Source organism: Lissotriton helveticus, chromosome 6 (genome assembly GCF_964261635.1).
Source record: "Lissotriton helveticus chromosome 6, aLisHel1.1, whole genome shotgun sequence".
In the NCBI taxonomy this organism is placed as follows: domain Eukaryota; kingdom Metazoa; phylum Chordata; class Amphibia; order Caudata; family Salamandridae; genus Lissotriton; species Lissotriton helveticus.
In genome coordinates this window covers 948,697,213-948,714,022 of record NC_136067.1, presented here as the reverse complement: position 1 = coordinate 948,714,022, position 16,810 = coordinate 948,697,213, and the positions used below count along the sequence as shown (strand labels likewise).

At 40.1% G+C, this 16,810-nt stretch overlaps 1 protein-coding gene across 2 annotated transcripts in view; it reads left to right on the top strand.

The window, feature by feature from the left end:
- Positions 1 to 15,222, top strand: part of NLRC4 (NLR family CARD domain containing 4) — a 176,721-nt gene extending 161,499 nt beyond the window's left edge. The window contains exon 9 of one of the 2 annotated variants that reach the window (XM_078648600.1): positions 13,688 to 15,222. In XM_078648600.1, the coding sequence (XP_078504726.1) occupies positions 13,688 to 13,980 (293 nt within the window). In that variant the 3' untranslated portion in view covers positions 13,981 to 15,222. Of the gene's footprint in view, positions 1 to 5,364; positions 6,860 to 13,687 lie in introns of those variants that run through there. The other variant, XM_078648601.1, reaches the window with a different exon arrangement.
- The last annotated feature ends 1,588 nt before the right edge of the window (positions 15,223 to 16,810 follow it).

Below are 16,810 nucleotides of genomic sequence, written 5' to 3'. Positions count from 1 at the left end.
ATCTTTTCCCTTCAAGGTCTGACAGATCCTTTAAAACCAGTTTCTCAAATGTAGGGATCTCTGCTGGAATCATACCAGCTGTAGGAGAGAATTTGGACTGTGGTCTAAAGGGGGTATTAGACTGTTTGGGTATGGAAGGATTGAGAGTGAAAATGCTTTGCAAACGGATTTTCCTAAAAAATCTTAGGAGTTCCGTTTGTGCTTCCTGGAAATTGGGCCTTACTGTAGGGACGAAGGATAAACCTCTACTGAGGAGTGACACCTCATTGCTAGATAGCATGTGATTAGTGAGGTTAAAGATGGGGAGGAGACCTGTTTCTAGAGTATTCATGGCCGGATTAGTGATAGTTTCATTAGGCGCAGCTACCACTGGTAATGTTGGCGGCGTGTGAATCGTTCCCCGGGGGGGTTCTGTGGTTTGGGCCATGTTTTTCCTCTTCCTCTGGGTTGACCTCGGCCCCCCTCTAAAAAATTCCTATTAGAAGGGCCTGGGCTGTCGCTTTGATCTGAGTTGCCGGATGTATCGGCTGAACTGTCAGTAAAGCCGACGTATTGCTGTCTCCTATTAAACCTGCCCCAAGGTCTCTGTTGTTGTGGACCGTTATAAGGGCGATTGGTATAATAGTCTTTATTAAGGTACGGGTATGCTCTTTCTTGGTTGAAATTCTTAATGTCCTTCTTTACCTTAATTTGTTTTTTGTTTAATTCAAATTTATGAAACTCAGCTATAGTCTTATTTATTTTTTCAAGGAGTTTACTGGTTTCTACGCTAGTGGTATTATCTTTAATCTGTTTTTCCAAGTCTGTTATTTCGACACTTAATTTTTGTAGTTCTTCTGTTGCAATTTCAATTCCTAGCACCATCCAGTGCCGGGAACAAGTTGTACTGATGTAACTAAATCCTTTCAGATATTTCGGATTTGTAGTAAAGACCCCAGGTACGTTACGTACTTGTAGGCCTAAAGGTATAGTGTTGGATTTTAGATAATCGGTCAAAAGTCTGACCATTAGAAGCAGGCGAACCTCTTTTTTCTTTAACTTCTCTAAATCATCTGTTTGGGTGGTACTTGATGTTGACGGTGTTTCGGTTGGGTCCGAAAGGAGAGAGGGGCCCCCTAGTATTTTATTAATATACTCTAAATCGTACATAGGAGGGTGAGGGTCAGACATACTTATAAAGACAAAAAAAAGGGGAAATAAAAAGGGGAAGTAGGGAAGATGACACAGGACAGGGTGAGCCCACTTGAGAAAAAGGGGCCTGGGATTAGCAAGATCCCTTGCAATCCAGCGATTGCGCTAATTATGTTTCAACAAAACAAGGGAACCCTTAAGGTATAGCATAGGGACCTTGGGCATTACATATTGCAGAGAACATTGGTCCCTATATAGAAGTAATGAACACAGAGCACAATAATCATACACTTAATAAGTCGTATGTCTACTGTCCGTCCAGACAGGATTTTAATTTTCTATTTCAGTTTAAGTTTATGCGTTTCTCGGAAATGTCAAGCGGGCACAGCCGTGACCTTCAACATACAGGAGACAACAACAGAAAGATGTGAAAAGCAGGAGATCTGTCTGTACACTTGTGTTTCAGTGAGCCAGACTTAGAATATTTACATAAACCACACCATTGCATTATTCAGTATTTACTTAGGACATTTGCATATGGGGTTAAGGGTCGACGTTTCGATGCCTTTCTTAAAATGTAGACATCATCATCAGGACATTACATGACGTTATTGTTGTCAAGATTAAAATTCCACGGCTTTCCAACACTGGCTTAACAACAACAGTGGAGGACTCTGCTATACCTTGTCTACCAGCAAGGATTCCATTCCTTTCCTTGACCTAAAAATAAGGCATACAGAAGGTCGTCTCACTACAACATTGCACCGCAAGCCCACTGAACGCAATACTTTGCTCGAATATACAAGCCACCACCCTCGGGCTCTCCGTGATTCATTACCTTTTTCCCAGTTCCTCCGTATTAGGCGAAACTGCTATTTTAGGGATGATTATTTTACTGAGGCCAAAATTCTGAGCAAAAAACTGAGAAATAGAGATTACCCACGCAAACTGGTACGGAAATCTCTCAAAAGGGCCTGGTACTGTCCAAGAGAGACTCTGTTGGAACCTAAAGAAAAGAATACCCAAGAAAAACTAATCTGTGTCACAACATTTTCACCGGCTTCTAATGCCATTAGAAAAAGTATCCTTAAACACTGGCCAGTCCTTAATGTAGGGCAACTAACATTGGAAAAACCTATGTTTGCATTTAAACGTGCTAAGAATGTTAAAGATCACCTTGTCAGGGCAGCTCTCCCTCAACCAGTGCAAAAAATGACCATAAATGATGTGTGGGGCCTTCCACCGCTCACAGGCCATGTCAAGTGTGGGGGGTGTGTTTGTTGTGACACCACTATAGAAGGAAAGACATTTGAATTTGGAAATATCAAACACGATCGGAATTTCTTTTCTAATTGTAATTCTGCGAACCTGGTGTATGCCATCCTGTGTCCATGTATGCTGATCTATATAGGACAAACCAGCCAAAAAATAAAACTGCGGATTGGCCAGCATAAAAGCAGGATAAAATGTAAAACAGCGAATGCGCCATTGGTGGAACATTTTTCTGATAAAGGACACACTGAAAAAGACTTTGTCTGGACTGTGATCACCACTATTAAACCACCACCCAGAGGAGCAGACATGTCACAACTTCTAAACAAAGAAGAGCTACGTTGGATTTTGCGCACTAACAGCATTCGGAATGGGTTAAACCGACTTGAAGACTGGACGTCCCTGCTGTAATTTTATTATAAAACGTGTTTATTAATTACTCAGAAAATGTGCAAAGTGCTAAAACTGTATGTTCACTATAGCACGAATCACCACTCAGAAATGGCCGCCGGAAACACTGCCATTCACCTCACTCCCATCACCTAGTCCCTTCACGCTGTTCACTATTCCCGAGGTCACAGCCCACGCGTTTTAAACCCGGAAAATTAGCCGACGCAGCACCAGACCGCCAGACCCGTGGCAACGTTGAGCCGTACTTATAGTAAGTTCTACACCGTCTTGTGTAAGTTTGAGTAGCGGTATTTAACTCCCGCCAGTAAAATTTGCAATTATTTTTGCAGATAGCCATTGTGCTGCCCGCGTATCATTGTATACGGAAGCTCGCATAACCGTGTAATAGAAAGCCGGTTTTTAAAGGTAACTTGCTCTCCGCTTAGTTAATTTGCATGCCAGTCAACTTATAAGTATAACGGGCGGTCCTTGTCTTGATTTTCTACAGAATGTCTGCCATAGCGATATAAAATTCTCTCGGTACCGCTTAATCCAAGCAAGGTATTTTTACCACGTAGGTGCATTTTCCATTCTTCGTTTTTTGAACGCAAGCATGCGCACTGTCGGCGGTGCACTTTACAATCTGGAAATTGCTCCGTGCTCACAAACGCCTAGATTTTCCACTCATAACCACCGCGCCGTTTTTTGCATGATGTCACGCGTCGTAATTCACCATACCCCAACACTCTTGAGCCTTTTTTACTCATACAACGAACAAAGGTGACAAGTAATAATTTTAAGCCGGTAAAGCCCCCTTCGTGCATGCCACAACTGTCACTCCAGAGTTATCTATGAGAAACACGAGCGACAGGGTTGAACTAAAACACCTCGGCACCTGCCTTCACTTTATGTACATAAGAGGACCTTTGTCATATGTGATATATCTGCTAATTATATGTATCTTTCTGTTTTCTTTCTCCCCCCCTTTTTTTGTCCACTGTAAATATGTGTGTAAAGTAAATGTGGAATTTTAATCTTGACAACAATAACGTCATGTAATGTCCTGATGATGATGTCTACATTTTAAGAAAGGCATCGAAACGTCGACCCTTAACCCCATATGCAAATGTCCTAAGTAAATACTGAATAATGCAATGGTGTGGTTTATGTAAATATTCTAAGTCTGGCTCACTGAAACACAAGTGTACAGACAGATCTCCTGCTTTTCACATCTTTCTGTTGTTGTCTCCTGTATGTTGAAGGTCACGGCTGTGCCCGCTTGACATTTCCGAGAAACGCATAAACTTAAACTGAAATAGAAAATTAAAATCCTGTCCGGACGGACAGTAGACATACGACTTATTAAGTGTATGATTATTGTGCTCTGTGTTCATTACTTCTATATAGGGACCAATGTTCTCTGCAAAATATCAACTGAATATAGGGCACTGGCTCTTCATTCCTCTCTAGATGTAGTTATATACCTCAGATTACATCTGTCGATGTACTAACTCTTCCTCACCTTGCCATACGATCCCAGGATATGGAAGCTGTAAACTATGATAATTTCAATGCCTTCCCAATGTCGAATGATAACCAATAGATAAAATATGGTACTAGAGAATATTAGGGCAGGAAACAGCACTGCAAGAGATAGAATGGGGACCATGACCTACATTGTAATCTTACAGATTCTCAATGGGGCTATTGCTGCCAACTAACAAAAAAGTCTCTCAAACAAAATTCATAGACTTTTACAATTTAAATGTATTCACAGAGGGGCATATTATCAAGGACGGCGTTAGAAATTATCGCCAGTTTAGCGGTGGAAAACTGCCGCTAAAGCGGCAATAATGGGCTTGATAATATGCCCTTGATAATTTTAATGCCGTCCTTGATAATATGTCCTAGAGTCTTTAGGGTCGGCTAGGCCTCGCAGTAAGCTTGCCATGTAGACGATGCTAGGCCCCAGACACTGGCCACCCTACCTGGTACTGCCTTGCAAAATGGAATTTCTGGTTGCAAATATTTAAGATCATGGCGAAATGATTGACCTCGGACTAGAGATGTCTCCTCTCATCGCCTTGTTGGGCTAGGTGAAGGAAATACCTAAGCCTCACATTGACTCCTATGGCTAAGAGGAGGATTGCTATGACCTGGAGGCAGCTGTGAATGATTGGTTAAAACACTTAACACTGTGTAATACAATTCCGACCCATATGGAGTGAAGTTACCGAAGTTGTCATAGACTAGAGATATATTGGGAGATATCTGGGGCCCAGTTGTGGAGTGCAGATGATAATGATAGTGCACGATGAGAAAGCATTGTTAGGTATTATTAAGTACAAATCAATCCACTATCAACTGTACTGGTAACCTGCCATTAAGCATACTGCTTTACATAAACAGTAATAAAAATGGGATTCTATTAAAAACGTTCTGTATTTAAATCTTTACAATGCTATTGTTTTACTCCTTTTTCCCAACAGATCGTGAATGGTTAGTTTAGTAGTTATTTACTGATTTGAGATCATCATTTTATTGCTAACAATAATATTTCTTTCCCCTCAGGCTTGCTGTTTCAAAATCACGTTATAGGGCTTCTGCACCTGGATTTAGGAGAGAACCTAGTGCATAACAACGGATGGCTTTCTTTGATTCGGGCACTGAACAATCAAAAGGACTTAACATATGTAGACTTCAGTAGCCTGAATATGTTTAAGCAAGAACCCGTATTAATTTTGGAACTCAAACGCTTAGCACTTGAGCTTAAATCCTTGTCAGAAATCAAGCTAAATAAATGGGATTTGGATGAGGAAGATAGGAAGATAATAAACAGTGGGAACAAAATCCTGCACATGTGAAGAATATGCTGTCTCCTAAACTAATATATTTGGGAAAACATCTATTACAAAGCAGGCATTACATCTTAGTTTCTTTACAATGCAGTCAGTACCACGACTGCGACGTTACCATGGGAATGCAGTGTTCGACTGGTGTTGGATTTTAAACCCGACACCTTCCTGACTGATGCACTGACTAGAGTTGGAATAGTAATTTAAATCATTCCAAAGTCCAGCACTTCCCTAAAGGAAGTCGTTGTAATGACTTGCATTTTAATGGAACCCGTAATAACGACACAGTCCTACTACTCACTGCGTTGTTAAGCCACGCGTAGTTTTGGCATGCGAGGTAACAGATGCTATTCCTATATTTGTGATATCCTCATGTAGGACTCCTCAATGGCAGCTGAACTATTCTTAACCAGATGCAATCAGGGATAACTAGTGTCCTCCAGCCTCGCAAATGAAGTCTCCTGGTGAAGTTATGGGGTTCTGGGGTGTACTACTATCAGTGAAGTGTTGCTTTAGACTTTATCACACCTGCTCCCTTCGAAACCAAACACATAGATTTTTCTTTAAAAAAAACTGTATTTAAGTTTTTTACTCCAAACGTGGAACTACAAACATTGATAGCACCGCAGTGAACAGTACATCCTTAGGTACCCAGTAAACTGAACAGATAGATAAGTGTCAGAATGAATAATGAAAATGTCTTTAAAATATTCCTCTAAAATAAAGGATTCGGATGTATCCAAATATTGACTCTGACAACACCAACCAACACAAAAAATAGCATTACATCTTTCACAAAATATTGGAGAAAGAACTTCTTCCTGAGGAGAAAAATAATAGACGTTTTCAGTATTGCAGCCTCATGTGCTTCTAACATTAATTTCAACTAAATTGAAGACCATGAAGTGGAAGGCAGATTTTACTGACCGGTGTCGTTCTAAACTGTTGTCTATTATGTGATATTGAGTGCATTTCAAAACAAAACACTCTGAAGTGTAGCTTTTGAGGTTAATAGATGTGGAGTTATCTTTCAGATGTAAGAAGACTTGAATTTCTCTTTAAGTGTAACTAATACTAGATTCCGATATGTATAATTTAATGGACAAAAGGAAAACTGTGAAAACACATTGAAGGAAAACCAAATCGTGGAAAAACTATTTTAGGGAAATACAATTTTAAACAAATGCAAATAAACAGTAAATTAAAGGAAACATTTTGAAGGAAAGATATTTAAGGAAATACAATTAAATAAAAGAACAACAAAACAATTTTTTTAACATAAACTAAGATGCTATTACCATACTATGTAACTTTACCATTTGTTTTTTCGGTGATTTTATGTTTTGTTAGCATAAAGTAAGAACTTTATAGAACCAGCTTGCATGGTACCGTAGGCCCATGTCAGTGATTCTTGAGTGGTGGTTCCTCTGGGAGTAACCCAGTACCTCACGGAAGAACACGCTGGGTTTAGCTGGAATAATGCTGGAACCCTAGTGCAAATCAAAAACAAAACACAAAAAATAGCCATGAACATAAAATAGGTTTCTGTACCAAGTTCTCATCTGGTTTTTAATCTCTCAACTGAAACAAATAATAAAGATTGCCCTCCACACTTCCAAAGACTCCCATATAGCCGGTGTTTTCTTGACCCAACACTGTTTAACCTTTACATGGAACTTCTCAACACGTCCCTATGTATCCCCAAAGTCATGATTCATCAATGTGCAGTTAGGACTTAAAGACAACATTTGTGGAGCATATTTAAATTAAATGGGGGTGATTACGATGGCTGGCGCCCGCCATCGTAGCGGTGATTGAGACTGCCCGCCTGTACAGTGGCGGCTCCGCACCCTACATTAGGATGCGACCACCACCCTAGCGGTCGAATGCAGGCACTTTAACATTGCGGCGGGTGATGCTGGCAGCAGCACCCACCGCAATGTTAAATTGCCATGCCGTACGTTTCCCTGCACTATGTGGCAGGCACTACGCAGTGCACAACACCTCCCTGCAACACAAGGGGGCCCTCAGTGGGCCCCCGAAACCAATCCCCGCCAGCCTTTCCTTGGCAGTTCCACCGCCATGGAAAGGCTGGCTGAAGACAGCATTGTAATTTGGCAGACGGTGCCTGCTAGGCACCGCCACCATTTTACAGATGCAGACCGCTCCGCCAGGCAATCGGAACGATTGCCTGTGGCAGATCTGTGGCTGATGGCATTTGCGCCCGCAATGCTCGTGGTCTGATTCCCCACGTCATCCTAATTTGTCTGGCGGGGACTCGAGGTACGATGGCGGAGGGCGCACCACTCCACGGCTTGTGGTGGCGGGCCTTCTGCCATCGTAATCACCCCCTATGTTCCTAGCTCATGAGGTTTCAACATTGGAAACATCTATTGATGCTGTCACCAGAGACAGCCAGTCTTCCCTGTCTCTACAAAACAACAAATCGTACTGTTAGCCTTACTGTTAGAGCTAAAACTCAATGGATTCTCCCGAACACGGTTATCTGAAATAAATTAATTGTGATTCATCCTGGATCCCTCTCCTCTCACATAAATAATCTCATGGAATCAGGAAACCTTTTCCTCCACGTTCTAAGAAAAATCAAGAACGTCCTCAGCCTACAACAACTTTGGGAGAGGAGGTAGCCTAACAGCTAGAGCGGTCGACCTCGAAACTAGGGAACCGGGTTCGAGTCTCATCAATGACGCTCAGCATCCTGTGATTCTGGGCAAATCACTCAATCTCCCCGTGCCTAACAAAAATTCATGTGTCCGACTGTAACAAAACTGGTGCTCATGTAAAGCGCTCTGATACCTGATCTCTTCGGGTCGAGTTCGCGCTATATAAAACAAAACAAAAAAAACTGAAATTCAAAGCTCACGCTACGGTTCATCTTGCCACTGGACTCTGGAAATGTCTTGCTTGTCAGCGTTCCTCAATGAATCGTTCCCATACAGGGCAATATTTCCCTCTACTGTTCTTAAAAAGAAGAAAAAAAAATAAGCCACATAATTCCTCCCACTAGCTACCCTGGGAAGCATGGATTAAATAAAAAATGTATATCTGACATATAAAGACATTCACTTGAAAAACCCTCCCTACATATCAAATTTGCTGACTGTCTCAAGAGACCTATGAGGACTGAGAAATAAGGATTCTCTCATTGAGTCACCTACACTTTAAACAACCTTGGTATTGAAAAACTTTCACCAGTATTGCCCACTCTTGTTTTGGAACTTTCAACCAAAACAGTTGAGGAGTCGCCAAACCCTTGTTTTTTTCAGAAACGTTCTTAAAATTCACCAGCATCGTCTCTACTTAAAGTGAGATCATCGGACACATTCAGAATTAATGGTTGCAATAAAAATATTAATTCTTTCCTTTTTACGTTTTCTGCTTTCCTCACTCTGCTCTCCCTATTGTCTTTCTCATATATGGCTTAGGCTTGTAAATTGCAATCACTGTTGCATGTAAATTGTGCAATATAAAACTGTTAAAATAAATTAATAAAATAAATAGCCAAAAGGCTGCTTTTAGGCACTTGACTCTTTCAAGGGACATAAGTATTGACAAAGCGCCATTGTTTATACCCTTCTGGGTCGAGGCAGGTCTTCCAGGGTCAGCCTGAGAGTCTGTCTCCTTCGAAAAGTGAAAGGGGAGCATCTTCGTGCTGTTGCTGGCCATTTTATTTTTGGCTCCCTGCCCAAGTTCCATGCTGAGCCCAGTTATATCTGTCTGAAAGCCCCTTTGTCAGTAGAGATTACCACAACACAATAAACGTGAAAGAGGTGCATTTCCATTATGCAAGGGAAACCCACACTAAAGGTAAAGGGACTGGGCTGGCCATTCAGCAGGTACACCCGTTTCGGGGAAGGAGAGTAAAGAGTGTGTACATGTAGCCTGTCACATTCAAGATGCACTCTGCCAGCTTAGCAAACAAATGTGTATCATCTTGAGCAGAACTCACATGAGGAGTCCAGCAGACTACAGGACTCTTCAGACCAGTAATAGAGACACAAGTTATAGGCACCATTATATATTTCTCAGGCACAATGAAGGCTAAAAAAACATTTATGTGGAACTGAATGGGCCTTTTCCAAAGCAGACCCAATATGCAGTCTCCCCAAGGGATACTGATAAAAGGCTTATTTTCTAGGTTCACAAAACAAAACGATAGATTAAGGGTCTGAGGGATATTTTTAAGACCCACCTAGGTTATACTCCCCCAAACATTAATACACAACAACAAAACCTAGGGGTCTAAATAAAGAGAGAAGAACTCTTACTACAACCTAAATGTCACATGCAGTGACTTATTTAGGTTAGGAGAACAACTTCCGGGTAATTCAACGGTAGGACAGCTAATAACATAGGACCATCAGTGATTGTGAATCGAAACATACACTGGTATGTAGGATTCCCATCAACATCTTGCAATGATCAATATTATCATTTGGACTTCCTTCAAGGGTCGTATGCCTCTAGATCACTGAGACAATATTGCGTACCCTCTGCCAGAATCAAGTTCTGACCCACAATCACTTCAAGACCATTTGAACATTGTATGATGGGATTAGGTGCAGTGCAAAAAACAAAAATAGTGGTGAATTAAAAAGGATAGGGGAGCAGGAAAGAGTTTTATTGAGCCCTGTCCACTTCCTAATAAAACAAAGAACAGTGCAAAAAATCGAGCCGTTTAAACAAATGACTGCATGGGGGCCAACATGTTTCAGCCTTACGGGAGAGATGCCCCAGGCTTTCTTTAGGGCCTCTGTTCTAAATCTTAATGCTACTGCAAGTGAAGATAAAACAAATGTGTAAAAAAGGATATAGTTAACCAGAAAACTGTTTCTTTTCCTCCATGTCACTTTATATCTGTAATAACAAAAAACACAAAAAAAACAATGATACACTGTGTTACAGCTTTCCCACTCTTCTTGCAACAGTCTAGAAAAATATTGAAAAACTTTATTGCTCACCCAGAGTGACCGGGGACCAGACCTCACCTCTCCTGTACCTTGCTCAGGAATTATTGAGGCCACGCTCTGTAGAGGTAAAAACCAAGAACTAGATATAGTGGAGAGCCCCATTGAGTTAAGACTCCTCCCTGTATCTAATAAACTCAAAATCACATTCTTCTACCTCTACTTTCTCTTCCCCTTAAGTTACTGCTCAATTGGTGAATGAACCCCCCTAGGTAGGCTCCTGTTATTGGTTCGGTAACGGAACACATAAAGAAAAAATCTCTCTATCTGAACATAAAGTTAAGTAGCAACTATCAGGATTCTACCTGGTAGTGATTCTCTAAGTAACAACTAATGCAGGTAAAGACTATGTTCCTAAAAACCTTTTAAAACACACTAAGCCTAATGTGTTATGGTAGCATCAGCTATTAAAAATAAAGAATAAATATATATATAGCCCGACTAAACCGTCAAAGTCTGACCGCGCCCAAGTGTAAAGAGCAAACTCTCACCTATCCGTCGTTGCCTCTGACTGTTTCCTAAGTCAGGGTGAGGCAACGACCGGATCTGTGGGGCTCTTTCTTAAACAAATCGGTTGGCCAATCGGGACCTTGTTAGCACAGTACAAGTAATGTCATGATCGTACCTCTATGAATGTCTGTTGTAAGGACACTCCCGGGGCTGTCTTGCTCTAACAAGGTCCTGATTGGCCAACTGATTTATTTAAGAAAGAGCCCCACAGATCCGGTTGTTGCCTCCCCCTGACTTAGGAAACAGTCAGAGGCAACGACGGATAGGTGAGAGTTTGCTCTTTACTCTTGGGCGCGGTCAGACTTTGACTGTTTAGTCAGACTATATATATATTTATTCTTTATTTTTTATAGCTGATGCTACCATAACACATTAGGCAAATTACATTTAGAAGGCTACCACTGGGCAATATATGCTTGCACAATCATTTCCACACTTATAATATAATGAACCCTGCCTCCTGGGTTATAGGAGGTCTGCCATAGTGATGAGTGACATATATTACATGCAATGAGGTACCCTGTCACACATGGTGTGTGCAGGGTTGAACTTAAGCAGGCAAGCTGCTCGTGCATGGCTGACATGGCAGACCTACAGACCTTGGTTTTATTCCGGCTGGCACTATAAGTGCTGCAGCACTGGTACCCCTTTTACATCCCTGTCCTTGGTACCACTGGCAGCATATACTAAGGTCTTACAATGGTGTAAAAGTGCTTGCCAATTGGGTGAACTAATTAACATTTGCATTTTAAGGGAAAGAGCATCGGTGCTTGGCCTAGTTAGCAGGACACAGCACACTCACAGATCAATTACCACAGCATCTAGCAGTTCAAAATGAAGCAAAAAGTGGGGGAGGGGCATTTGCAAGCAGCCCAGTTTACTATAGTTATGAACCCTCATGATAAAATTAGCGTAGCGAGTGAACAACCAAGAAGGAGCTAAAGCAAGCTTCAGCTGCCATATTGAGAGCGTGGATTCGCTGCCATTTTATTCACTCATATACTAGGGTCTTACAGTGGTGTAAAAGTGCTTGCCAATTGGGTGTACCAATTTACATTTACAGTTTAAGGGAAAGAGCACTGATGCTTGGCCTGGTTAGCAGGACACAACACACTCTCAGATCAATTACCACAGCATCTAGCAATTGAAATTGGGTCGAAAAGTCAGGGGGCATCTGCAAGCAGCCCAGTTTACTACAGTTATGAACCCTCATGATATAATTAGCGTAGCGAGTGAACAACCAAAAACGAGCTGGAGCATGCTTTAGGCAATATTGAGAGTGTGGATTCCCTGCCCTCAACTTTTGAGATATATCACTTGATCACCCAGTCACAATTTGCACACCACTTGTTCGATAATATCAGGTATGCCCGGCACAACAAAGCTGAAAAAGGCTTGGCGGCCCTTTTCCTTTAAACACAATCATAGTGAAATAAGCACAAAGACTAAAGAAGGAAATTCATAAACTGAAATGTGTGGTCTCTATGTAGGTACAGCTGACAGAAATCTGTGAAATTGATAAACTGTACTTGCTTCTAATACTGTTCATTAAGAATTCCTACATTGAGGTAACCATGGAGCCGGTGGCAAAAATATGACTCACTCAGCACCTTGCCATACGATCCCAGGAAATGGAAGTTGCAAACTATGATCATTTCAATGCCTTCCCAATGTAGAATGATAACCAATAGATACAATATGGTACTAAAGAATATTAGGGCAGGAAACAGCACTTAAAGAGATAAAATGGGGACCAAGACCTACATTGTAATCTGGCAGATTCTCACTATTTGTATTACGGCCAACTAACAAAAAATGTCTCTCAAATGAAATTCATAGATTTTTACAATTTAAATGTATTCACAGAGTCTTTAGGGTCGGCTAGGCCTCGCAGTAAGCTTGCCATGTAGACAGTGCTAGGCCCCAGACAATTGCTTTATCCACCTTACTTTGTACTGCCCTGCAAAATGAAATTTCTGGTTGCAAATATTTAAGATCCATGGCGAAATGATTGACCTCGGACTAGAGATGTCTCCTCTCATCGCCTTGTTGAGATAGGTGAAGGAAATACCTAAACCTCACATTGACTCCTATGGTTAAGAGGAGGATTTCTATGACCTGGAGGCAGCTGTGAATTATTGGTTAAAACACTTAACACTGTGTAATACTAATTCTGACCCATATGCAGTGAAGTTACCGAAGTTGTCATAGACTAGAGATATATTGGGAGATATCTGGGGCCCAGTTGTTGAGTGCAGATGATAATGATAGTGCACGATGAGAAAGCATTGTTGGGTATTATTAAGTACAAATCAATGCTTATCCACTATCAACTGTATTGGTAACCTGCCATCAAGCATACTGCTTTACATAATCAGTAATAAAAATGGGATTCTATTAAAAACTTTCTGTATTTCAATATTTACAATGCATTTTTTTAACTCTTTTTCCCCAACAGATCAGGAATGGTTAGTTTAGTAGTTATTTACTCATTTGAGATCATCATTTTATTTCTAACAATAATATTTTCTTTTCCCTCAGGCTTGCTGTTTCAAAATCACGCTAAAGGACTTTTGCACCTGGATTTAGGAGAGAACCTAGTGCATAACAACGGATGGCTTTCTTTGATTCGGGCACTGAACAATCAAAAGGACTTAACATATGTAGACTTCAGTAGCCTGAATATGTTTACGCAAGACTCCATATTAATTTTGGAACTCAAACGCTTAGCAGATGAGCTCAAATCCTTGTCAGAAATCAAGCTAAATAAATGGGATTTGGATGAGGAAGATAGGAAGATAATAAACAGTGGGAAAAAAATCCTGCACATGTGAAGGAATATGCTGTCTCTTAAACTAATATATTTGGAAAAACATCTACTACAAAGCAGACATTACACTGTAGTTCCTTTACAATGCAGTCAGTACCACAACTGCAACATTACCATGGGAATGCAGTGTTGGATTTTAAGTCCGACACCTTCCCGACTGATGCACTGACTGGAGTTGGAATAGTAATTTAAACTATTCCAAAGTCTAGCACTTCCCTAAAGGAAGTCGTTGTAATGACTTGCATTTTAATGGAACTCATGGTAACAACACAGTCGTAGTACTCACTGCGTTGTTAAGCCACGCGTAGTTTTCACAGGCATGGTAACAGATGCTATTTCTATATTTGTGATATCCTCATGTAGGACTCCTTAACGGCAGCTAAATGATTATTAATCAGATGCAATTCTGGTATAACGATTGTCCTCCAGCCTCGCAACTGAAGTCTCCTGGTGAAGTTATGGGATTCTGGGGTGTACTAATATCAGTGAAGAGTTGCTTTAGACTTTATCACACATGGTCTCTTCAAAACCAAACACATAGATTTTTCTTTTTAAAAAACTGTATTTAAGTTTTTTACTCCAAACGTGGAACTACAAAAATTGATATCACAGCGGTGAACAGCACATCCATAGGTGCCCAGTAAACTGAACAGGTAGATAAGTATCACAATGAATAATGAAAACGTCTTTAAAATATTCCTCGAAAATAAAGGATTAGGATGTATCCAAATATTTACTCTGACTTTGACAACACCAACGAACACAAAAAATAGCATTACATCTTTCACAAAATATTGGAGAAAGAACTTCTTCCTGAGGGGAAAATAATAGACTTTTTCAGTATCGAAGCCTCATGTGCTTCTAACATTAATTTCAACTAAATTGAAGACCATGAAGTGGAAGACAGATTTTACTGACCGGAGTGGTTCTTAACTGTTGTCTGTTATGTTATATTGAGTGCATTTCAAAACACTCTGAAGTGTAGCTTTTGAGGTTAATAGATGTGGAGTTATCTTTCAGATGTAAGAGGACTTGCATTTCTCTTTAAGTGTAACTAATACTAGATTCTGATATATATAATTTAATGGAAGAAAAACTGTGAAAACACATTGAAGGAAAACCAAATCATGGAAAAACTATTTTAGGGAAATACAATTTTAAGCAAATGTAAATAAACAAGAAATTAAAGGAAACATTTTGAAGGAAAGATATTTAAGCAATAAAATTAAATAAAAGAACAACAAAACAATTTTTTAACATAAACTAAGATCCTATTAACATACCATGTAACATTACGATTTGTTTTTTTCTGTGTTTTTATGTTTTGTTAGCATAAAATAAGAACTTCATCGAACCAGCTTGCATAGTACCGTAAGCCCATGTCAGTGATTCTTGTGCGGTGGCTCCTGTGGAAGTAAGCCAGTACCTCACGGAAGGACACGCTGGGTTTAGCTGGAATAATGCAGGACCCCTAGTGCAAATCAAAAACAAAACACAAAAAACATTTAGTCCCTGGAGGTAAGGGGTCCCCTTTAGGTCCCCTCGGTAAGTACCATGGGGTCAGGGTGGCCCAAGCTTGCACCTATATACTCTATTTTATTTTTATATTTTCAGGTAATGTAATGGTTGCTCCAACATTGTTGTCTGGGTTAGGGCCTGCCAGTCAAATTGTTAGTCCTGAAAGGGGCGGAAGGAGAAAAAGCTCTGTCGGCCAATCTGAGCGCCCTAATTGTTAAATTTACAGTATAGCAGGATTCCTGCGGGATCCTTGTAGGACCAACCGTCCAGATATACCTACATTTTTAACCCTTTCAAGGTCAATCCAAGAACCTCTTTGAGTGCAACTTTCTCAAAAATGGTTGAAGAGATTACACCAAATCACAAAAACACCCTTTCCGAGTAAAGTTCTTGCTTTTTGCCAACTTTGGTGTAATTCTGTTGAACCATTTTTTTCTGTATTGGAGAACAAAATTTCCGATTGGAATATTCATGGGAAATCAACCGTTTGTTAAACCTTTTTTTTATTGGACCCACTCTTCACTGATAGGAACAAAACTTTCCAGGAAGGAGTTGAAGTGGATGAACTTTTTTTGGAGATTTATGTGCACATTTGGTAAATGCTACCCAAGTTAACAAAACAAAAATCGCTCTTCCAATGGAAAACCCAACTATAAGTACATAAGTACACAATAGCGACTGTCATATATATGTGTGTGTGTGTGTGTGTGTGTGTGTGTGTGTGTGTGTATTTATACATATATATACGCACACACATAGGCACACATATTAATCACAAAAAAAATTACATACTCTAATTTGAAAAAAGTGAGGTTTCGGGGTTAAAAATAGATAGGGGATAACGGATCTCTGTGAAACTTTCAGGGAACCAACAAAGGGAACTGTTTTTTAAGATTAATTGGATGTAAATCTTAAAAAATTCACATGCAAAAGTAGATGTTGTGAAAATAGGAATTTTATGAATTGGTTTCTAGGAAATGGTAAATGATCATGTAAGTTTAGATGAAATGGAATCTCCATCTTAGTATTCTAATAAATAATTTTTCTATGAAATCTCATACAACCACTAGATGCTCAAATCCAGCATTTTTGTTCAGTCATTGAGACGCTCCAGAAGAAGGTGTATATATGTCATTCCATTATGATTTCTTGTTTATGAGCATGCCTCAAGTAGCATACAGGCCAACATTTGAGAACATAGAAGAGCCAAGTTTAGAAAACAAATCAGAAGAATAGAATATCCCAATCAACGTGCAGTGAAGGAAGTTTAAAAAAGAGCAAAGCTAAAATAAAGGCTTTTTAACTTTAAATGTGCC